The following is a 23,854-nucleotide window of genomic DNA, read 5'->3' as shown; positions in this document are numbered from 1 at the left end:
GATTTGTAAAAGAGGCTGAGCTGACGTTGCGCTGAACTTTGACCTCACAGAAGTACAACAATGACTGGTGGATCGGTCGGCTCGTCAAAGAGGGAGCAGACATCACGTTCATCCCCAGCCCTCTGCGACTGGAGGCCATGAGACTCAAACAGGAGCAGAAACAGAGGTCAGTTCACACGCAGTCACATGACTTCATCTCCACCACACACACACACACACACACACAGGTTTGACACATGTATGTGTTGTCCTGTTGCAGGAAAACAGGAGGCAACTCCTCCAGTTTAGGGGATATGGTGACTGGCAGCTGGAGGACCACACCGCCATCTGCAGGTGAATGTAAGTATTACAGATCTGCTGGAGCGCAAAGCAGCTGCTTCACTTCATCTTTAATCTTTTTCTCTATATTGATGGTTATTTTCTTGTTTTTTTTCAAGCCAAACAGAAGCAAAAACAGGTAAAAACGGCACTCTCTCTCGTAAAGTATAGATGTTGACTTTAAGGGTCGTTATCAACACTGATTCACGGGATAAAAACATACATTTGTTGAAAATCTAAAGTCTTTTTAGATATTATTATGTTTACTGTAGGTTGCCGGAGTAACTAGGAAGGGAACTCATTTATAATGTGCACACAAAAAAAGAAGAGAAAAAGTTAAATCAATTTGATAAAATAAAAAAAAGCTCAAGTTTCATTCAGTCATACAGAAAAATAAATTTTTATGACCTCGACATGTTTGGAGACTTCACTTCCTGTGGTCGTCCACAGAGGGGGTCATGTGACGTGTCTCGCTTCCTGTTTGATACAGGTTTGTCGGACAGCAGGGCAACGACTACGCCCCCTGCTGTCTGACGTCCTGTTGAGGACAGTGTCCCAGGTGTGCGATTGTGGGATGTGAGGTCTCATATCCGTGTCAATTGTGCCGTTTCCGGAGATCCGGGTTAGATCATGTGACCTTAGAATGTTATTTTTCTTTCTGACTGAAAGAAGCTCAAGTATATCATTATTAGAGTATGAACCTTTTTGGATTGTTTTGGATGTTACCTTAACTCTATTAACTTAATATTTGTGGACCTTTCTGCTGTTTTTTTGGAAATTATTACATTAAATGGTGATAAAATTCAGGTTATTTAAGTGTAATTGGTATAAAAAAAGATATCAAAGGTGCTTTTTGGTGAAGAGTTTCTCATCTTTTATTCTTTTAACCTCTGTTCTCTCCGTTCTTCGTCCCTCACCTGTTGTCCTCCCCTATTTCTGGCAGGAACATGTCCCTCCCTACGATGTGGTGCCCTCCATGAGGCCGGTGGTCCTCGTGGGACCATCGCTGAAGGGCTATGAGGTCAGTGCAGCGGACACGGAATGAATTGTTGAAATTGACCGCTGCATCATTTTAATGTTACTTCCAGCAAAGTTAAATGTTGTGTTTCCTCTAAATCTTTGCTCAAGGTTTTATCAATTTGTCCATTTTTCTTATCCTCCAAATCAAGGTGACAGACATGATGCAGAAAGCTCTCTTTGACTTCCTGAAACACAGATTTGAGGGAAGGTGAGTTGTGCAAATTCAGGTCGTTTAAAAATGTTCTCGTAAAAAGAATGTCTGGCCAAACATTTATCTCCGTGCCTTTTATGACTTTTGTAGAATCTCAATCACCCGTGTAACTGCCGACCTGTCATTAGCCAAGAGATCCGTCCTCAACAAAAGACCCATAATGGAGAGATCCAACACTCGCTCCAGCCTAGGTAATGCATCATTTCACCACACTGTACAGCTCCTGCTGGCTACACTCACATCTGGAATTTATTCTCATTTTAGTCTTTTTTACCTCCCCCCCCCCATCTTTACCATGAATACTGGAGTGTTTTTATATTTTCTCCAAACATTACAGACGTACAGTTGTTCAGTTAAAAGGTACTTGACTTAAATGATCTTTTTACTACATCAAATACAAATCATTGGATCGGATGTGAGATGGCAGCTGTTTTACACTGTAAATATGTTTGTTTTAGAGTTTGTGGAACTTGCAACATCTTTCTGTGAACATTTGTGTGACATTTGTTTTATGTCTGTGAATTTGAATTTCCACTTGACTTCAGTGACTCACTGAACATGATATAATGGCATTTTAAATGGTCTGTATTTATATATCACACTTTTTTTTTTTTCTCACAAAGCTTTTACACTGCAGTTTTGCCATTCACACTGTTGACTCAGGCCTACATATAGAAGGGATACGGGGACGCATCGACATGTAGTCTAACGCAGCCAAGGCTGAGACTCAATTCTCTATCTGTCTTTTAAAGGTAAAAAAATGGATTCTATTATGACATAAAATAATGGCTTTACTGATAACAATGATGCTGTCGGTGTACTCGCAAGAAAGCATTTCATTTGCAGGCTGCAAACCGTGTTTATGTTTTGGTATTCAGAACAGTACTCAACCGATAAATCCTCATCTTAATAGTCGGCATCGCCGTGAACAAGGATCCGTTAAAAATATTTGCAAACCTCTTAAGGAATAATTTTAATGAATTTTTGAAATTCAGGATATGATCCATTTGCCCTGATGCACTTTGACAGTGAGCGGACTTTAGTCTCAAAAACAAAAAGTATCTCGGAATGACTTGAAATTTACCATCATAATAGTCGGCATCACCCTGAACAAGGATCTGTTGAAAATATTTGCAAACCTCTTAAGGAATAATTTTAATGAATTTTTGAAATTCAAGAAATGATCCATTTGCTCTGATGCACTTTGACAGTGAACTGACTTTAATCTAAAAAACAAAAAGTATCTCGGAATGACTTGAAATTTACCATCATAATGGTCAGCATCACCCTGAGAAAGGATCCGTTGAAAATATTTGCAAACCTCTTAGGGAATAATTTTAATGACTTTTTGAAATTCCGGATATGATCCATTTGCCCTGATGCACTTTGACAGTGAGCTGACTTTAATCTCAAAAACAAAAGTATCTCGGAATGACTTGAAATTTACCATCATAATAGTTGGCATCGCCCTGAACAAGGATCTGTTGAAAATATTTGCAAACCTCTTAAGGAATAATTTTAATGAATTTTTGAATTCAAAAATAAAAAAAAAAGGAATAAAAATAGTAATAATTACAGTACGAGTATCACAGACTCTAGGCACTGGACAGGAAAGGTTAAAACAATTAAAACTTCCATTTATTTTTAATGTGAATATAACTTTAAACCAAACTTTATCTATAAAACTCATGACTTGCCGTTTGCTTTTAAGAATTGTTTAAACTTTTCCTCTGTCCTTCGTCACTCTTATCATTATTATATAATAATAATTATATTATTATAATCCACATCAACATGATCATTGGTTAAAAAACATCTGAAAAGATCACTAATTAGCAACGTTTTGTTGCACTTTCTTTGGATTTAAAATGTATTATTATTTTATTTTGACACAGTATAAGGCCTTTATCGTCTTCCAGCCTCTCCTGCACAATGCTAAGCCTTTTAATCCACTATTTCACTGCTTTTATACGTATACAATTATGCAAAAAAAAAAAAAAAACACGCTGCATTTGAAGCCACAGATGGAGACATATTCACACGCCACCCTGTCCATCAATCTGAATCATCATTTGAATCTGTTCCCCACTTTTTATGCAACTTTCTTGAAACAAGACAGTAAAAACATATACTTTTTCTTTTAATTGTTTTCTGTCAGAATTAGTGAGAAATACTGACATCTAGTGGTGAGACTGCAACAGACAGAGGACTCACTTACCCCTTTCTTTCCCAAAGTGGAAACACACTCACAACTCTCTCTCTCTGCTGATTCCTCCATCTTTTCCCTTGGTTTACGATTCATATTCTTGTGAGCAGAGACATTTTATACTGCTTATTATACACTTGTATGTATTGTCTCTAAATATCGTGGACTATCGTTAAATCCAAATGTGTGCAGCGGAGGTGCAGAGTGAGATAGAGAGGATATTTGAACTGGCCAAAACCCTGCAGCTGGTGGTCCTGGACGCCGACACCATCAACCATCCCGCTCAGCTCGCCAAAACCTCCCTCGCGCCCATCATCGTTTACGTTAAAGTTTCCTCACCAAAGGTACAGTAGGTGTATCGTCACTCACCGAGCCGCGCCTTGTCCTCCTCGATCTCCGACGTCATCTTTTCCTTGATCTTTTTCCTCTCTCAGGTGCTCCAGAGGCTCATAAAATCCAGGGGGAAGTCTCAGAGCAAACACCTGAACGTGCAGTTGATGGCTGCAGACAAACTCTCTCAGTGTCCCCCTGTGAGTGAGGGGAGTGGGTTAGATTTTTCTTCTTTTGAAGCATGCTCAAACCATATTCCCCCGTCACCAATCTGAATGCTTCATACGACTAAAACATGACATTTGTTTACACAGACATTTGTTTACTGGTCAAGTATCAAAGAAAATATTGTCATTTATGCTGTAAAAAGTCCAAAGTTTGGAATTTTCGGCACTCAAAACCTTGTTTTCTCATCTTGAAACTGATTTACACCAAACCGACACACACACACACACACACAGCTGTGATATACTAAATAGGCACTAACTCATGTCGAGCTGTAACCGCTGATAAATATTTACATAATCCAACCTCCGCGGTTTATTTTGAGAAAAGGAGAACGTCAACATCCTTAGTGTTGTGTTCAATGTGTCACGTTCAAAACAGAAACACTAGGTCACTTTCTACTTACTATCACTTACTTTCTTTTACTTGTTATACATTTATTTATTAAATGTGCACGCTGGATTTTCTATGAAGCAATTAAAGCTCCCATAGAGTGGTCCTGTTGCACATATATGTGAGTTATGGAGGTCTACTTACATACATTAACTTGTTTTCATGGTCAAAAACCTCCTAGTTGCTGGAAACGAGCCAATCGAAATCTCTCTTTTCTGAAGCTCTTGTCAGCTGCGATATTTCAGACATAAATCTCACCACCAGAAGACAGAGTGTGTTGTGATTGGCCAGCCAGCGTAAAGCCTTCCCAACTGTCTTGTGATTGGCCAATACCCGGAAGTGACATATTTAGCACACCAGCTCTCTGAAGCGCAGCTCCCCCCTCTGGAATGGTGGATGCACTGCTTCTCATTATCAAAACATTGTTTTAACAGTGTTTGAAAATAGCTTCGTCCACAACGGACATTATTCTTCTTCTTCTGCGGTTCAATGTACGCAACCGGATGTGCCCGGACTAGTGCCTGGAGCAGGAGGATCTGCTGTTCAGGAGTACCGCTGTTGACGTAACCAGACCGGGTTTTTTCAGAGATCTCGCTGAGCCCGAGATTACAATAAAACACAGCATTCTCAGCAATGGCTGAACTGTTTGTTTCGAACCTTCAGGGCTTCGTAAACAAGTTAATGATGCAGATACACACAAAAAAAACAGCGTTAAAGGTCCACTTTAAACTAACGTCACCAAAACAACTTTAAATTACCATGTCAGTCATCGTGAGCCAGATTCGGCTCAAGTCTGACTCTCCTTTTTTGATTGATTTGTGTCCATAGCTGGCCCGACCCGTCCCGTGTATCCATGCTCTAGTCCAGTTTTTCCTAATCCTGGTCCTCATGTTTTTGACGTTTCCTTGCTCTAACACACCTGATTCAAATGAACGGCTCGTTATCAGGCCTCTGCAGTTGCTCGTTGTGGAGCCGATCGTTTGAATGAGGTGTGTTGGAGGCAGGGAAACGTCAAAAACATGGCAGGGCAGGATTGAGAATCTCCCAATCCTGGTCCTCTGGGACCACCTGTCCTCCATGTTTTCCCTGCTCCAACACACCTGTTTCAAATGACTGAGTTGCTGTTGTCGCTGATGGCGAGCTGAATCAGGTGTGAAGATGCAGGGAAACAGCTAAAACGATGCAGGGCAGGATTGAGAATCGCTGATCTAGTCCACAGTGACTAAAGACATCATGGATCGTCCAACTCTAACCCTAGCCCTAACCCCACCCCAACCCTATTTTTTTTTTTAAAAGAACATTTTAATTCTAATGTACCTACAGCAGGGCTCTCAAACTCAAATGACCTGGGGCCAATGCGCATCTATTGTGGTCAAGAGGGGCTGGCCTAGAGAAGAAAAAACAACTGTTCACACTGATCACACATATACTTAATAATACTATTTATGATGCAAAATTAATGTATTAATATCAAAAACAGACATTTAATTTAAATTACATAAATAATAGTGTGAACAACTGTAATTAAAATTCATACCAGGGGCCACTGCCATTCAGCTCAAAGATGGTGAGGTCGTGGGCCATGTTTTCATGATAACATGATATTAATTGGGGGGGCCACATGTATTCGATTTGGGGGCCGCATGTGGCCCCCGGGCCGCCAGTTTGAGACCCCTGACCTACAGGTATATATAAAAGTTACAAAAAGGTCAAATAGATTAAATGAAAGGGTTAAACAAAACTTAAAATAAACTAGAACGTAGATCGACTTTTTGTTCGTTTTGGGCTATAACATCTTTCCACCAAGTTTTGGGCTCTGTTCTCAACTTAGGGGAGTGCTATAGAGCCCTTGAGCAACGCACAGGTCATAGCCCAATGCCAATATCGCATTTTCACCAGACCTGACCTCCGTGCAAAGTTTCAATAGTTTTTTATGCAAGTTAAACAAGTTAATGAATACAAACCCAAAGATGTAATAACAATAATATGAAGGATAACGACAGGTTCCTCGCACAAATTCATGCTAGGGGCCGTTTCAGCCTCAAGCATTTGTGGCACTATTTTTTTTTGGTTTTTTTTAAAGAAAGGGAAATACCAAATGTTAAAAATTAAGTTATTCCACTAAAAAAATATTGCTTATTGGTAATATCACACTGTCTAATCCCACTGCATAGTCTCAGGTTGATCTGCAGTTGATCATTTATTTGATGAATTGATAGATTGTTCCATCTCTTCAGCAGATCAGCTGCATGTTTGTGAGCATGGTCCAGTCCAGCCTCTGTCTCTCTCTCTCCCCCTACACGTGGCTTTATTTTGTGTCTCATTGTGCGCCTGCAGGATATGTTTGATGTCATTCTGGATGAGAACCAGCTGGAAGACGCCTGCGAGCACTTGGCCGAGTACCTGGAGATCTACTGGCGCGCCACTCACCTCCCTGGAAACACGCCCCTCAATCCCTTACTGGAGCAGAGTCTGATGACCCCGCCCTCTGCCATCTCTAGCTTACAGGTGAGTTTGGTCTATCGTGTGTTTTTTTTCAAAACGCAGTAGAGCAGGGGTGAGTCTGAATAGTCCATGTGATTATTGACGAAAATAAATGAGCGAGTGACAGAAATATGACGCCCTTCAAATTCTCTTCAAATTCTCTTCATTCCCTTTCCTGTTGTCTTCTTTATTACTTCCGAGTGAGTGAAGTATTGTTTTTAAGTGGCTCTGTCTGTTTGTGCTTTCACACTTGTACTTGCTTATATGACCAACAGAGGCCGCCAGAGGCTTTTTGCGTGAATGGGTTGAAGTCTGCCATCTCTGATTGCCTTGTTTTTGTTGCTTTATGCCCAGGGGCGCAGCTTGTGAACAAGCAAGGCAGGCAACTGTTTGGGCCCCGAGCTGATAGGGGGCCCCCGACACTCGGAGCCTGAGGGCTCTTTTTACTGAAATGTGCAGTGACCAGCCGCCTCCTCGTCCCCCTTAAAAAACAATTGGCGATTTGCAATGACACTGGTTCATCACACCATTATGTTATAAATAATCTGACACCAAGGAAAAATTTATGAGTTATAATTTTTTTTCAAAATGAATGAAATAACATGGAAAAACCTTGTAATTAAAAAGTATGTGAAACTATAAATGTAAAGAACAATAAAATACTGTAAATAGCTTTTAAAAAAAACTATAGAAACTTAGTAAAAAATACACAACACCCACATTATAAAACAATATAAATATATAGAACAATAAAATACTATAAATAACTGAAATAAAACCTAGAGTAAAAAAGATATGCATTACACTAAATAGGTGGGGCCCCATTAGGGAGGTTTCCTACTGAGATGTCATTGCAAATCGGCTTGTTTTTTAAGGGGGACGGGGAGGCGGCTGGTCACTGCACATTTCAGTAAAAACAGCCCTCAGGCTCCGAGTGTCGGGAGCCCCCTATCAGCTCGGGGCCCCAAGCAGTTGCCTGCCTTGCCTGTTCACAAGCTGCGCCCCTGACCTTGTGGTGTTTTCAATTGCTGTCAATAAAATGAAAAGTGTTTGGGAAAGAAGAAAGGACTATTCAGATTGACCTCAGGTTGTTACTGAACTGTGTTGATAACTCTTGTTGTGAACGTGCTCCACGTACTCGTGTCCTGAGCAGCTCTACCATCACAGATTTTTGTTATACTGACTGTCTCAGGTTGTCTTTGTTTGTCCTGTCACTCATCCGTGCTTGGCATTTTTGCAGTTTTCTGAAACACAGGAATTAATTGAATGACCGCTTACAAAACGGGGTGAGTAATCGGGTTTATTCACATTTGTACTCTCAACCCCTCGACTCTCTTACTTCACCTGAACACGACTAAAGCGGCTGAGACGGCGAATGAACCGCATTGTTTTTATTCATTCAGATCTCACCACAGGAAAAAAGACGTGTTTCTTTTTTTTTTTTTTTTTTCTTTTTTGCATCTTTCTTTTTGAGTTTGATGGTCTCAGGTGAACCTGAGCTGCTCCACACACACGCTTTCCTGGGAGAACGTTCACGACACATTTCAGCTCCGGCTTTAATTGATTTAACGGTGAACATCACGTTTTTGGGGAATCATGAAATGTTTCACCTCCGTTTTCCTTTCTATTTCCTTTTCCCAGCATGCTTTGTGAATGATGCTCACAGTGGCACATAATGCTACCCCCGAATGAGTTTTTAAAGACACATGATCGATGCTTATTAATATACCGAGTGGAAACAAATGCAAATAAACTGAAACCAAACCCCAGCCCTCCATTCAAATGTTTCACCTGCATTTCTTCTGTTCGGTGTCTGTACATATATATATTTACTGTATATATGCAGATAAACACTGTAAACACTTCACTGGAGGACTTTGAAGAGAAGCAAAACAGCGCCATCTATGGGGGCTGTCGTACACTTAGACCTGTGCATGTTGAGATACTGCATCTCACTCCTTATATGAGCTCAGATTTGTGAAAGCGTGCAAGAATTTGCTGTACGTAGTTTTGTGAGTGTGCATTATGGGAAAATGCAAATGTGCAGACACAGACACACACACACACATACTCTGATATATCAATAAAGATGAGATCTGTGGAATTATAAATGAAGTAAATCAAGATTACAAGATACTGAGCTTTAGGGCCACAAAAAAAAGAGTTAGAATGCTGACTTTTTCGATAATCTCTGTATTTTTTTTTACAAAAATACCCAATAAAGTAAATACTATTTACTAAAATTAAAAAAATGAGGTTTTTTTTGTTTTTTTTAAGAGCGGATTTGCAATTTTCTTATTAGTCTTTAATCGGTAACGCTTTCTTTTACAGTCCCCTAATTACCAGGTATTTACCTGGTAAATTCATGGTAACACCAAAGTGTTACTAGGTAATTACCAATGGTAATAAGAAAGTAAATACAGTGAAACTGTTGCCAAAATACTGGGCATTTACCTGGTAACTATATAGTTAATTATAGCGTGTTATTACTGCTGTTAATAAGAAGGTATGTACAGCTAAACTATGGCAAAACTATGGTAAATGTAAGTGTATTATTGGGTTATAAACTGGTAATAAGCAGGTACCTACAGTCCCCTAATTACTAGCTATTTACCCAAGGGGTAATCTAACAAACCTAACCCTAAAAATGTGTGTAATTACATGGAAACAAGCTTGGCTTTCTTTTACAGTACAGTTTTACTTTACTTACCGAGTACATTACCGTGCATTACCCAGTATTTTGGCAACGGTTTCACTGTATTTACTTATCTTATTACCCTTGGTAATTACCTAGCAACACTTTAGTGTTACCATGAATTTACCAGCTAAATACCAGGTAATTAGGGGACTGTAAAAGAAAGCGTTACCCTTTAATCTTTTGTAAATGCTTACTATTCGGTTTTATTCATTTTAGTGTATTTTTTTGTAATATGGAGTATTTGCCTGGTGCAAGATTCAAAAAGGTCATAATAGGATTAACTTGCATAGCCTTGTGGCCCACATTGTAAACAAAAACAAATGAAAAAACAAACAGCATTTTATTATAAATGAATGAATATAAATCCTTTCAAAATTGCCATCAGAGAAACAAAAAATTACACTTTATATGAATGAAATATATATACATATATATTTATTTATTTTAAACTCGTGTTTCAGTTAACAAAAATGTGTTTTTTTTCAATTTTAGTTCATTATTTTGTTAGTTTCTAGTTAAAGGTGCATTATGTAATAACTCTAAAGCAACTGGCCATAAAATCTTCCTAATATGTCACAGAGACTCAGGAATAATGTTCATATAACAAACTGAACTCACCAACAACAACAGTACAGAAAAAATATTTGCATTAAAAAATATATTTTTTGCAGACTGCAAATCATGTTTATGTTTTGAAATCATGTTTTGGCATGTGGCGCCACCTACCGCAACTGACTACCAATCATTGCAGTCAGTTGAGTCTCAGCTGCCGAGCAACCAAGGGTTGCCGGTTACGTCAGAAAACGAAACCTAAAAGACCTCGGTATTTTGAATTTTGAATGTAGTATTCATTCTTACATTTAACTATAATAACCCACTAAGTCCATTTGCCTACATTTTCACCCTGGAACCTGAATAACAGACTGATTGGCTTGAACCATCTCTTCAAAATCCTTCTTTAATGCAGTGTTAGCTTTGTTTTGTCCACCCTCTCTCTCTGTGTGTGTGTGGCAGAAACACTTACTGTGAGATGTGAGCTTCTTCCTCTTTTTCTGACTCTTGCCGTGTCTTGCGTTGTTTTTCCCGAACCAAATCCTCCAGAACAAGAACCAGCCCCAGCCTGGTGAGGCGGTGGGTTTGGAGGCTGACGAGGAGGAAGAGGTGGGCGAGGAGGCCCGCTCCCCGCTGGAGCAAGACAGTCTCATGCTGTCCGACGAGGCCAGTGATTCCCTGTCTCGTGGCTGCAGGGGGAGCCCACGCCACAGGGGGGTGGAGGAGAAGGAAGAGGAGGAGGAGGAAGAAGAGGAGGAGGAGGAGGAGGAGGAGGAGGAGGAGGAGAACGAGTATGCCTCTCCCTGCCATGCTCGCACGTACAGGGACATGTACCCGCCTCACCGTGGGCACACGGGGAGCGCTCACAGTGCCAACGGGCACGAGTCACAGGACAGGCTGCTCCAGCGTGACGCTCAGCAGGGCCACAACCAGAGGAACAACCGCCAGCGCAGCCGCCCGTGGCCCAGAGACACCTACTGAGGAACCAGGTGGAACCAGGTGGAACCCCCTCCCCCCCAGCCTCTCTCCTCAGCATCCACATCACCCACAGCCCGCCGCTGTTAGCCAAAAACAGCCCCCTAGAAAAATCAGACACAGTTTATGAAACAGTATTTACAATCTCATTCTTCCAGACTCCCACATTTAATTTCTCTCTCTCTCGACTTTGACCTCCTCGAGGTCAAGGTCATCCAGATTAAAGTCAAACAGGGCTACTCGACCTCTGCAGTGGACAGGTTTCAGGCTACCAGCTCTACGCAAACTCAAACTTTAGCTGCTTTGCGTAAAAAAAAAAGAAAGAAAAAAAAAGATTTCTCTCTAATGTACGATGTCTCATTTACTGGCCTTAAACTTCCTAAACTTTGAATTATCTTTACTATTGCATGAGTATAATTATTTTAAGACTATTTGCACATTAAGTCAGAACAGGATGAACGATCTGTACAGATTAACCCATGTAGGAATGTCTACCGTCGAAATCAGTTTATTGGGGAATATGCAGCGATGCATTTGATTTCAATGTATATACCGAATGGGCACCTGGTTTTGATCCATCACTACGTTACTTATCGATTGATTTGTTCGTTCATTCGTTTGTTTATTACGGACTTCTTTGGCGTTTCGGAAAGAAGAAGAAAAAAAATGCTGTCATCCATGTGTTGTCTTTTTTTTTTTTTTACTCTGAAGACGGCGAATGACATTTGGGAGACTTGCACACATACTGTAAAAAAGAAAAAGTTCAGAAAAGTTGCAAGGTGAAATTTTGAGTTTTCTATACTTATTATAAGTATAGTTTATATACTTATAATAAGTATATAAGTTTAGTTTATGTATGACTTACAAATTTTTACAGTGCACACACACTGTAAAAAAAAAAAAAGAAAACTCAAAATTTCAAGGCAACTTGCTGCAATCAATTTTTGATTTTACAGCCCAACAAAAGATTGCGAGTTTTTAAAAAAGTTCAATCAACTAATGTTATTTTGTTAGACAAACTTGTAAATTAGAGTTGTGCCAACTCAAAATGCAATTTTTAAATTATCTGAACAAACTGTTTAAAAACAGAATTTTGATTTGGCACAACTCTAACTTACAAGTTAGAAAATAATATTAGTTAATACAGAACTTTAAAAAAAAAAAAAAAAACTTGAGATCTTTTGTTGGGCTGTAATATACGGAAAGTTGCCTTGAAAATTTGAGTTTTCTCAACTTTTTTTACAGTGCATGCACACACACACACAGTAAAAAAGAAAAATGAAATTTTTTTTTAAAAGTTCAATCAACTAGTATTATTTTGTTAGACAAACTTTTAAGTTAATGTTGTGCCAACTCAAAATTCAAAATTTAATTTTTGAATACATTGTTTACATTATCTGAACAAGATTAGTTAGCCAAACTGTTTGAAAACAGAATTTTGAGTTGATACAACTCTAACTTACAAGTTTGTCTAACAAAATAATATTAGTTGATTAAACTTTAAAAAAAAAAAACTATTTTGAGGCTGTAAACTCAAAAATTGATTGCAGCAAGTTGACTTGAAATTTTGAGTTTTCTCAACTTTTTTTTTTTTTTACAGTGCACGCAGTTTGTCATTCTGTAGAGAAGACAGTGTGAAGCTGCAGTACATTCATGTGTCTTTGCTGTCGCACAATCACTCTGAAAATGTACACACACACACACAAACACAAAGAATGTTAACACAACTGAGAAAGGGAATGTTGTCTTTCAAACTGCTCGTTTACATCCACATCATTGATATTCTATTTCTATTTCAAGCACACGCAGCCGCGGCTGCTCGTCAGATCCAGGCTTCTGAGAATGTACTGTAAGCTCGCATGCCTTTGTTCGCACCACCCCGGTGTCTCTGACCCAACCGTAAATTGGATTGTAGCACGTTACTGATTGTAGCATCCACATTTCCTACCACCTAAACCCCCCCCCCCTCTTTTGTCTTTCATTTTGTGTACTGCAGTTATGTTTGTTTGTCTGTTTAAACTAAGGCAGATCCTCAGGTGTTGAGTCTCGCACACTTCATCTCTCGCTCAACCTCATGTGAAAAGAAGGTGTCATGCTCCTGGAAGACTCCTAGCACCGACCGTGGCACAACATCGTTCTGTTCCTGCGCCATTTTTAGCCCATGAGCCGATAACACACACACACACACATATATAAATATATCTATATAAACACTACTCACAAAATGTTAGGGATGAACTTAAGTTAACCTTCTCTAATCTTTTGAATGCACACGTCCAATTGTTCAATGTTTCAGTATTTATCGATAATAAAAAAAAAAAAGAAAAAAAAAAAAGTACTTATCGATGCTAACATGCTAACACGCTAACGAGGCAATTAACTGCAAAAATCACAACTGTCCGATGTAGTGGTTCAAATTGAAATGTTGACATCATGAAACCAAGACAACACTTTAAAACTGATCAAGTTATTGAGACATTGAGATGTTTTTGTTGTGGTACTGCCGTTTGAGATAAAGAAATGACCATTGCATCATTCTACTAAAACGCCCTGCAATCATGCTAGAATGTAGCATGTAACTTTTCATCAAGATAATCTGGTCAAATATCCCTAACTTTCGTGAGTAGTGTGTATATATATATATATATATATATATATATATATATATATATATATATATGTATATATATATATATATGTATATATATATATATATATATATATATATATATATACATATATGTATATATATGCATGTATATATATTTATATATATATATATATATATAGTTGGACGTTAAGTTCACACACACACAAACGCGCACACACACAGGGTCGCGGTCTGCTTTAGGGGTTTTACTGCTTCCACGTCTCACAGGTATTGCGATCTAGTGTTCTGTATATTTTTGAAGAGGAAAAATTCAGAAAAAAAAATAAAAAATCAGCATGATTTGAGAAAAAAAAAATGAAAAGAAAAAAAATCTATGCAAGTGTTGCATGAAATCTGATTGTTTCTTTTTACGGTTAAGTATTTTAGTAATGCATCGATTCTGATTCTCCTCGTCGTCTCGTGGTGATAGTCTTGTCTTCGGGGCTACTCACTCCTCACAACACCTAACACAGCACTGTTATTACTAAGAATCTGAACACACACGTTGATTTAGCCACAAGATATTGGAGAACATTTTTACGTGATATTTGGGTGGACATGCTTTTGGTGTAACTTAGATTTAGATATTTGGCCCAGATCAGGCCTATGATTTGTTTTTTTAATTTAAAAAGAAAAAGGGATGGAGTGAATTCTTAAAGCCCTGCATGTCTCACGTCACCACTTATTTCATTATATTTTGGCAGAGTTTTTTTCAAAGCGGACCAATTTAGCAACTGATGAAGCAGTTGGAAGTTTTTCAATTTATGAAGCACAATTTTTACAAAGGTTATCATTTAATTTCCTCTGTCTTATTCTGTATGCAATACTAAGCCGAAACATTGCGAAAAAAAAAAAAAAAACTTTGAACGCCTTAGACCATCTAGACTTCCTCTTTTATGTCAGAAGAAAAGAAAAAAAAAGGAAAAAAAATTTGCACTACTTTGTTTTAGGGATGGTTGCTTTGTAATGCAATAACTGCACTAAATATAAAGATGTATCCACCAGATGACCACAGCGTGCTAGCGTGACCCGACACGCCTCTTCCCTCCTATTTAAAACACAAGAGACAGCAAAATGTGTAAAAAGTACAACATTTCCTGCCTGATGCTGTATAGAATGCTTTCTATTTGAAAACAGATTTACAATGCTGAGGAAAAATATGACTTCCAAAGGAAAAAAAAAGAGGAAAAAATAAACATGACATTTTATGTACTTTTAACTGTTTGTGTCATTCTTGTGTTTCATTAACCATTCGTTCCCAGGAGATTAGGATTATATTTTCCCCAAATGTGTCCCTGTACCTGTAAAAAGATCTATAAACCACGCATTTTTAACCCACTTTTATGAACACGTTTTATCGGATCTGTTCTAGGGCTGAACAATTCATCAAAATTTTATCTAAACTGCAATACAATCACAACAAAATGTGTGTCAAAATATCATTTTAGGATGAATTATTGTTTCGATCTATACATGTCTTACTCTACAGACTGAAGAGAACCTCTTTGTCTCTCACAGATCTGCACAGATACCACACAGTAAGCGTTTTATACATGTTTTTGGAATGAAAATGGTGAATAATTGGTTTAATGGTGAATAAAATAAAAGTCCGTTTTCTTTCCGATTACGCGAATGGTATCGCAATTCCTGTCATAATAAACGGCAGTTACATATTTATTCAAAATCATTCAGCCCTAATCTGTGCTGTTCTGTTCTTACTTTTGCGTTTATCTGCTGGCGCGGGTCACTTTCGCTTGCACCGCATCCTGGAAAAAAAAAAAACACCAGAGAATGCCGAGAGAATCTTTCCAGGTGCTGAACAAACAGGTTAAAATTATCATTTAGTCCTGCAGTTATCAGCCTTCTTAATGGATTTTGATTCTATTGTTGTATATTTGTATTTGTTTCCTGTGATGTGGCACTAATAATATTTATATATCATATATTGAGGAAAATTCTTCAAATTTTAAAATTAGAAAAAAGCGGTTTGAATTTCAGGACATGCACAAAAAAAACTAATGTCACAGAAATGCGTTATATTCACTTCATACAAATGTATTTAAAACAACAAACTGCAATTAGTACATCTGAAGAATTTGAAGTAAAAGCACTGGCATTGGTCTCAAATGTTGTAATGGTTTCCAAAAAAAACCAAAACATGATCAAAACTTTAGCACTTACTACACGTGTCCAGCTGGTATTAATCACACATAACAGAGAGCAGCCATTTTACAGTGCAGACGGTCAATGTCCTGCTAAGTGATCCAAGTCTCGGAAATGAGTAAACATACTCACATTTACAGACAGGATGAAAACTGACCATGACGTATTTACTTACACCATTTATTTCACTCAATTCTGTGGCACCTGATGTGTTTGTTTCCGTCCGAATGGGAAATAAGGTGAGGAATAACTCCAGCACAAATCACTTCAAAATCTATGATGTAGAACAGAGAAAAGACAGATTGTGTGTGGATATGACAACGGGGAGGACAAAGAGAGTCTGAAAATCAGGCAAATATGGTCTCCTCGCGTCGCTTCTTGGTCAGGATGGTTCCAGGTTTGTGTTGAGCGTCCGGGTGGTTGGTCAGCTCCGGAGGGCAGGTGGAGACCGGGCTTTCCAGGATGGCCTGCTTCAGGTCGTAGAACACGGCCGAGTCCTCTTTGGTGAGGAACGTCATGGCCACACCGCTCTTACCCGCACGACCCGTACGACCGATACGATGGATGTAGTCTGGGAGACGAGGAGAGACAAGGGGAGCGCTCATTAAATAGTAGAGGTTTTGCATCTCTCCATTAGAGGACATTTTGATTTGTGTTTAGATACAATGACAGGTAATAGAGTTTTTATTCTGGGACAATTAAAGTTGATGAAATTCCATGGAAAACAATATTTTGATCAATGTAGACAGAAAGAAATGTAGAAATACTTCATAAAAGACTGGAGAATCCTGTGCTTTTTCTTTTTATGACAAAAATAAGGCAGTACCTATCTGTTAAAGTGTTTACTTTGGCACAGTAAGAGGAAAAAGAACAGTTTTTAATTGTCTAATATTAGTTTCGAGAAAGTTTCATGCTCGGTTTTCCCTCCACCGCTTAACGTGAACATTTTAGAGATCGTTACTATAAAGACACAATTGTGTCAATAATATTAAACTTAAACAACATTTCAGACACATCCATGTTGTCATTCCATGTTTTCAGTGTTTCAGCCAAATCGTTTTTAACTTGTATCCTAAACTAGTATCGCAAACATATCGAGTGTCGTGAGAGGCTTTTTCATCAGTTAGAAGCAACACAATTAAGATATTAGCAGCACTGCAGCTCTATTAAACAATGTCATAACATTAGAATAGGTCACTGATCAGTTCATACAGATGCACATTCATGTATTTGTAATTTGCTGCACTCACTGTATGTATTTTTTTTTTGTAGTTTCAAACCAAAAACAACAATGACAAACAACAACTCTTACCTTCAATGTTCTTAGCCATGTCATAGTTGAGGACCATGGAGACGTCCTGGATATCGATACCTCGACCAGCAACGTCTGTGGCCACCAGAATATCTTTGGATCCAGCCTTGAGATTGGAGAGAGCAAACTCTCTCTGCTCCTGGCCTTTGCCACCGTGCAGTGTGCAGGCATTGTACTGTGACAATGTGGAAGAGACAGTCCAGGTTAAAGCATCGGTTTAACACGTTTAATCCATTTTACTGAATGTGGAGGACAGTGTTTCCATGTCTGGATAAAAATTCAACACATTACACAGGAATAAGAGGAACACCAACATGTTGAGTTTAGCTTAGAGTGTAGATCAATCATAACTGAGGTTCACTACGTTTCAAAAGTTTGGGGTCTCTTTTTTTCAATGAATATAACATGAAATGAATCAGAAATACACTCTATACATTGTTAATGTGGTAAACGACTATTCTAACTGCAAACGTCTGGTTTTTAATGGAATATGCACATAGGTGTATAGAGGCCCATTTCCAGTGTTCTAATGGTACATTGTGTTTGCTAATCACGTTAGAAGGCTATTGGATGATTAGAAAACCCTTGTGCAATGATGTTAGCACAGCTGAAAACAGTTTTGCTGGTTCTTTGACAGAAGGGCAAAATGATTATTTTGAATAAAATCATTATTTCTAATCTTGTCAACGACTATATTTTCTATTCATTTTGTAACTCTTTTGATTAATAAAAGTGTCAGTTAATAGAAAACAAATTGTATAGGTGACCCCAAACTTTTGAACGGCAGTGTACATTTCACTAAAATCAGAAAAACCCTGTGGTCCAGGCCTTGTTACTTACCCCCATCTTCTCCAGAGACTTGGCCAGCACATCGCAACCCTTCTTCTGGTTGACAAAGATAATAATAGGAGGCTCGAAGCCATGGGACAACACTTCCAGGAGCTTCTTCCTGCATCACACAAAAAAAAGCCCAGAAACACTCAGTTTGTCGTTTTTATCAGATATAAATAGAGAGTAGTAAGAGTTTACAGTTTGCCTCACCTCTTCTCTCCCTCTGACATAAGCAGGACCTTCTGTTCGACTCTCTCGTGAGGTTTGCCAGCAGACCCGATGTACACCACCGCAGGACGTCTTAAGTAGCTCCTGGCCAGTCTCTCCACAGCTGGAGGCATCGTAGCTGTGAACATGACCGTCTGCAAGGTGAAAATGCACAGTTAAAAAAAAAACTAAAGTGGTAACAGAAGAATCAAGATCTTTGCAAAAAAACACAGACAGATAAACATACTTGTCTGTATTTATGTTTTCCTGATTCAAAGTTCATTGTCATCTTCTCAGGGTCCTCTGCTTCGTCTGTGTCGGGTTTCTGATTGGTCACCGGGATGTACTCGAGAATCTTTTGGACATCTGGCTCGAAGCCCATGTCAATCATACGATCGGCCTCATCAAGTACCACGTAGGTGCAGCGGCCCAGCACCAGATATCTGTTCTCCAGCACGTCTATCAAACGACCGGGGGTCGCGATGACAATCTGTCGGATGAGGAAAATGAGCAATGATATATTTTTTTTTTATTTCTCTTTGAGATTAGGTATACTTTGGAACTACAATTCCCATAATGCTAAGCATGAGTATGCAAGCAGAATAAATAATAGCCATAGGCTACATCTGAAACTGGTTTGCACATTTAAAAGTATGGAGAATATAGTACAATTAAGGTACTTCAAACTGAGACTTTTGTTTTACAGTTTTTCACAGCATTTTGTGGTCACTAGGCGCCAACTGTATTCCCGTGGTTAAATTAAGTAGTTACTGTTTTAGTGGCTTTTCTCAATTGTAATTGCTGAATTGTTTCACCTCGCATCCCATCCTGAGACGGAAGCCCTGGTCCTCTCTGGAGATTCCTCCAATCACAGCCACTGTACGGATGCCGAGAGGTTTACCAAACTTAAGAGTCTCCTCTTCAATCTGCTGCGCCAACTCACGAGTGGGAGCCAGGATCACAGCATAAGGACCCTGGTCCGAGTCTTCAATCCTGCAGCGACAGGGGAATAAAATAGGTTGTTACATCAGGAAGAAGACATAAAGAATTAATAAATAGAAGTGAAATTGGAGTGTAATAAAATTGGTAGTTAGTACGTCATGATTTTACCTGTCTATTTTTGGCAGAGTAGTAATCCAGACAAGCAGTGGAATGAGGAAAGCGGCAGTTTTACCACTGCCAGTCTCAGCCACACCGATGATGTCACGGTTCTGTAAGCCAATGGGAATGGCCTGCCTCTGAATAGGTGTTGGATCCTGGGTTTAGAGAGAAAATTAACTATTAGCAAATGATGTTACCTTGACCAAAGTCATTCGGAGTGTTTTTTTTGTAATACTAAAAAACACCATTGTGACTCTGTGATCTGACCTTGTAGCCACATTTGTCGATGACCTCCAGAATATGTTCGGGCAGTGCGTACTCCTTCCAGTTCCTGATGGGATTGGGGATTTTTCCTCCCTTCGTTGTGATGCTGTAGTCCTCTCTGAAGATTCGCCAGTCTCTGTCCGTCATCTCGTCCAGTTTCTTCTGGGACCAGTGTCTGTCGTCCCAACGCTGTTTGGCCTCCTTTTTACGCATCTTCTTCAGTCTCGTCCTGAGAGGAGTAGAAAGATTGGATAGTTTGGGGAGGTAGAGGTGAATCAGCGGGTGAAGTTGTTGAGTCAGATGACACATTTTACTACTGACATTTTATTAAATGCACACTTTCGGGCCCATAATCTCGCTGATGATTTACTCACTCTTCCTGCTCCTTCTCTTCCAGTGTGCGCCTTTTCTCCATCAGGTCTCCATAGAAACGCGACTGCTCTCTTTTCTGCTGCTTCAAGTCGATGCCAGCGATGAAGCCTCGCCCATACAGCTGCACGTGATGCTTTTCTTTGTAGCTAGGGGACATATCATATTGTTTGAGACTAGTGCACATCCTAGCAAACCAAAGCCTGCCACAATGGTGACTTTGCTGACTCACATTGGATTGTAGTCCACTGACGTGTCTTCAGAAGCATCCCACTCAAACACAAACTTTCTGTCATTCAGGTGACGAGTTCGCCGACGTTTCTTGAGCCCACCCAGGTAACGCTCCTATAAAGATTAGAAAATTCACGTAATACAAAGATCCAAAGGAAAGACAAATGCAGTTTTTGCTTCACATATTTTAACTATATATAATATATATAATTTAACTGTAGGGGTCAAATAAAAAGATTAACAGATCAGTTACACATTTCATTTTAAAGTGCCAAAAATAACTATTATCTTGGAGGACTGACCTTGATGGCCTGAAGCTCTTTGCCTTTGTCTTTCTCCTCTCTGAGCTTTAGCCTTCCTTCATCGTCTTCATTCCCATTGTTCTCTCGCTCCATTCGCTCTCTCCGCTCACGTCTCTCCCTTTCCTGTGGGTCCTCTGCAACAGACATGTTACAGTGGTATTTACTATTAACATGTCACTGTGTATAATAAACTGAAGAACAGAACAGAGTAGACGCTGATACACACCCAGCATTTTTCTCCCCATGTCCTGGAACATTCTTCTCTTTTTCCTTTCGTCTTCCAACAACCTCCTTCTCTCCTCTGTTTGTTGTGCCCTCCTTTTCAATGCCTCAGCTTCTCGCTCTTCTTTGGACAGAAACTTGGGCTGAAAAGAAGAAAAAAAAAAGTAAAAATGTAAGTGAGGAAAAACATAATCACAGATTTAAAATGAAAACAAAATGTTCTCCTCAGCGGACGTGTCACCTTTGCCTCAGCTTCCTCTTCAGCCTTTTTTTTGGCCAGAAGCTCCTCCAATGAGAGGGGCTGGGCCTAAACAGAAGCAACACAGTTTCAACAATCTCGGACCTGAAATGACACGGTGAAAGATTCAGTCAAAGCAAATTCAAACCTTGTCTTTCTTCTTCTTTTCATCTTCCTCCTCTTCTGTTTTTATATCCCTCTCTCTCTTTAGCTTTGCTTCCTTCGATTTAGGGGAAAGACTCCTTTAAAAGAGAAAGATGGAGAGTATGTTAAACATTTTCCCTGTTGTTATTATTACAACCAGGATGTTGATGTGAATGATATTTATAGATTGAGTCTCCAGTGGTCCGAGGGTAAAAACATCATTACCTAAAGCAGTTTGAAAATGACAGCAAAGAACTTCTTCATCGTTAAAATTCTGTTATTACATGTAGTCTGAATTCCACTTCCACTACAAACCTGTGCATCTAAACATTCACATACCTGGACCTCTTGCTACGATCCTTATCACGTCGATGAGCATCTCTGTCCTTACGGCCCCTCTCTCTGTCCTTATCTCGGTCTCGATCTTTGTCTCTCTCCTTGTCTTTCATGCGACGGTCTCTGTAATTATGAAACAAAGACCCAACAAACAGGAGACTTAGGACTATGAAATTTTAAATATAAAAAATGTGAAGTTTGTTAGAAGCGAAGTGTTTTTTAGTTACCGTTCTGGAGATTTGGAGCGATTCCTTTCGCGAGTCCTTTCGCGTTTTCGTAAAGGTGAGACTTTACGATCTCGTGAACGGCTGCGTCTCCGTTCTCTGTCTTTTGGCACCGAGGGTTCTGCATCCTTCTTTTCTGTGTCGGCAGCCATCTGCAAACACAAATGTTCCTCTTAACATCATTTACCAAAACACCACAGTTCTGCTGCTATGGCACAATTTAAAAGAGTTTTTCAAATTCAAATTAAAGTCTAATTAAATTAAGACTACAGATGAAAGTCACCACAATTTATGCATTAAGATACAATTAGGTGTGTGTGTTGAGGTGCACGTCTTATTACTAATTTAACAAATATTACGGTTGTGATTTCACAATTCATAAAAATAATAATTTTTTTGCACCTCAGTCATCACTTTCGCTTAGAAAAAGGCAAAATCATTATGAACTGACTTCTGCCTGTCAGCACATAAACGTTATTAGCTACATATTAATGGGCTGAAAATCGTTCTGGCCTGGTGAATTTATTCAGTACTGAAATAATTAATCGTTACGCATATATTTTTTAAATACTTGCAATGTCTTTCAATTTGAATATTGCACTTATACAATTCAGAGTTCATATTTGCAAGTGAATAATATGCAGCCCTGGTATACACCATGTTGTAAAAGCAAAATAGTTTTATACAACTTAAATATGTGCACGATAATAACTATTTTATGCAGTTTATAATCACTTACCTTCAGTTTCAAGCTGAATATTGTACTACGCAATTCTGACAACACATAATACCCTTACACTCCATGTCTGTTTTAGTCCTTACATTATTTATCCGCTTTTATGGCCCAATTTCACAAATAACCGATGTGGGGTTCGTGCTAGTCTTTCGGGAATACTTACAAATTCGCGCGCCATTATTGAAGTGACAAAATACATTAGCTGCAGAATGAAATCAGTGAACAGTGTGTGCAAGCTAGCTACTCACGTTAGCTAACAACTTACCAACAAAGGCTAATCATTTTCAAGAAACAGCTTAAAACCAACAACATTCAATCACTGTCTTGGATCAGATATACACACGTCATTAAAAAATAACGCGTTCAAACGTGGTTTGCAACAATCAAACTTACCGTTTGTCGAATTGTCAACAAACTCTCAACGATTCGGCTACGCTTCAACAAGACGCTGCAAATGCGCCGCAGACGACACGAGCTCAACCAACCAAGGCGCTGCCGGGATTGTAGTACTTAGAGTTGCAGTTAGTGTGGAAATGATCGGGAGGAAGTGGATTTCAAACTACATTTCCCTGCAATATGGCTGTTTGCTCTCAGGACCTCCGTTGTTTAGCACACGGACACCTAAATGCCCGACTAAGTTACTAGTACGAGTCTAACGTTGGGCACAGGGCACGAGTTAGAAGTTAAATGTTACTTTAAACACCCCTAACTTAAGTAAAAGACAAAAAACTCCATTCTTGAAAACACCAATATTCACCTTAGGTGAGTTAATCCTTTGCAGAATAAACACACAAATACAAATTTTACCGATTTATTTACAGTATTATATTATTGCAAAGTTGACGTGACATAAACATAAATTATACATTATTTCTATAATGACAAAACAGTTAAAGTATGTACAGCCTTCTCTGGTGATATCATATACCCTCATGTGGAGGATAAAGCTGTAGAAGATGAGTGAGAGTGTTTTTCATATTTTATATGCCCACCTCATAAGGAGTAATTCCTTATTGTGTCCTATAGAGGGCAGCAATACAACTCTCAGTGTACAGCCTCTCAGAATTTATATTAGTAGAAGGAGCTGAGGCCTGGAAGATTTAAGAAAAGAT

At 39.0% G+C, this 23,854-nt stretch overlaps 2 protein-coding genes across 2 annotated transcripts in view; one reads left to right on the top strand and one right to left on the bottom strand.

The window, feature by feature from the left end:
• Nucleotides 1-11,418, top strand: part of LOC310931939 (voltage-dependent L-type calcium channel subunit beta-3-like) — a gene marked incomplete at both ends in the record, with an annotated part of 23,884 nt that extends 12,466 nt beyond the window's left edge. The window contains 10 exons of the mRNA XM_083895185.1: nucleotides 51-166; nucleotides 260-333; nucleotides 438-457; nucleotides 1,262-1,339; nucleotides 1,488-1,546; nucleotides 1,640-1,740; nucleotides 3,948-4,099; nucleotides 4,190-4,285; nucleotides 7,041-7,211; nucleotides 10,987-11,418. Coding sequence (XP_083751311.1) covers nucleotides 51-166; nucleotides 260-333; nucleotides 438-457; nucleotides 1,262-1,339; nucleotides 1,488-1,546; nucleotides 1,640-1,740; nucleotides 3,948-4,099; nucleotides 4,190-4,285; nucleotides 7,041-7,211; nucleotides 10,987-11,418 — 1,299 coding nt within the window. The remainder of the gene's footprint in view (nucleotides 1-50; nucleotides 167-259; nucleotides 334-437; nucleotides 458-1,261; nucleotides 1,340-1,487; nucleotides 1,547-1,639; nucleotides 1,741-3,947; nucleotides 4,100-4,189; nucleotides 4,286-7,040; nucleotides 7,212-10,986) is intronic.
• Nucleotides 11,419-16,160: 4,742 nt separating this feature from the next.
• Nucleotides 16,161-23,208, bottom strand: ddx23 (DEAD (Asp-Glu-Ala-Asp) box polypeptide 23). Its single transcript, XM_083895331.1, has 17 exons — nucleotides 23,136-23,208; nucleotides 22,010-22,158; nucleotides 21,786-21,905; nucleotides 21,451-21,544; nucleotides 21,306-21,371; nucleotides 21,069-21,207; nucleotides 20,843-20,976; nucleotides 20,542-20,654; nucleotides 20,315-20,458; nucleotides 19,944-20,169; nucleotides 19,686-19,831; nucleotides 19,391-19,568; nucleotides 18,823-19,065; nucleotides 18,579-18,730; nucleotides 18,378-18,486; nucleotides 17,538-17,712; nucleotides 16,161-16,796 (listed from the first exon to the last, which is right to left on the bottom strand). Exons 2-17 carry the CDS (start codon nucleotides 22,156-22,158, stop codon nucleotides 16,573-16,575), a joined length of 2,412 nt encoding a protein of 803 aa, XP_083751457.1. The 5' UTR covers nucleotides 23,136-23,208; the 3' UTR covers nucleotides 16,161-16,572.
• Nucleotides 23,209-23,854: the final 646 nt, after the last annotated feature.

The sequence above is a fragment of the Microchirus variegatus genome (genome assembly GCF_963457635.1).
Source record: "Microchirus variegatus genome assembly, chromosome: 9".
In the NCBI taxonomy this organism is placed as follows: domain Eukaryota; kingdom Metazoa; phylum Chordata; class Actinopteri; order Pleuronectiformes; family Soleidae; genus Microchirus; species Microchirus variegatus.
The sequence above is the reverse complement of the archived record's forward strand: the minus strand, read 5'-3'. Positions and strand labels throughout refer to the sequence as shown.

What these genes read in the sequence shown, in the direction of transcription:
- ddx23 (XM_083895331.1), bottom strand. Translation starts at nt 22,158, where the DNA reads ATGGCTGCCGACACAGAAAAGAAGGATGCAGAACCCTCGGTGCCAAAA. An exon ending in AAGAGGAAGCTGAGGCAAAG is followed by an intron (nt 21,208 to 21,305) that starts GTGACACGTCCG and finishes TCTTCTTTTCAG; the next exon opens with CCCAAGTTTCTGTCCAAAGA. An exon ending in GTCTCAGGATGGGATGCGAG is followed by an intron (nt 19,066 to 19,390) that starts GTGAAACAATTC and finishes CTCATCCGACAG; the next exon opens with ATTGTCATCGCGACCCCCGG.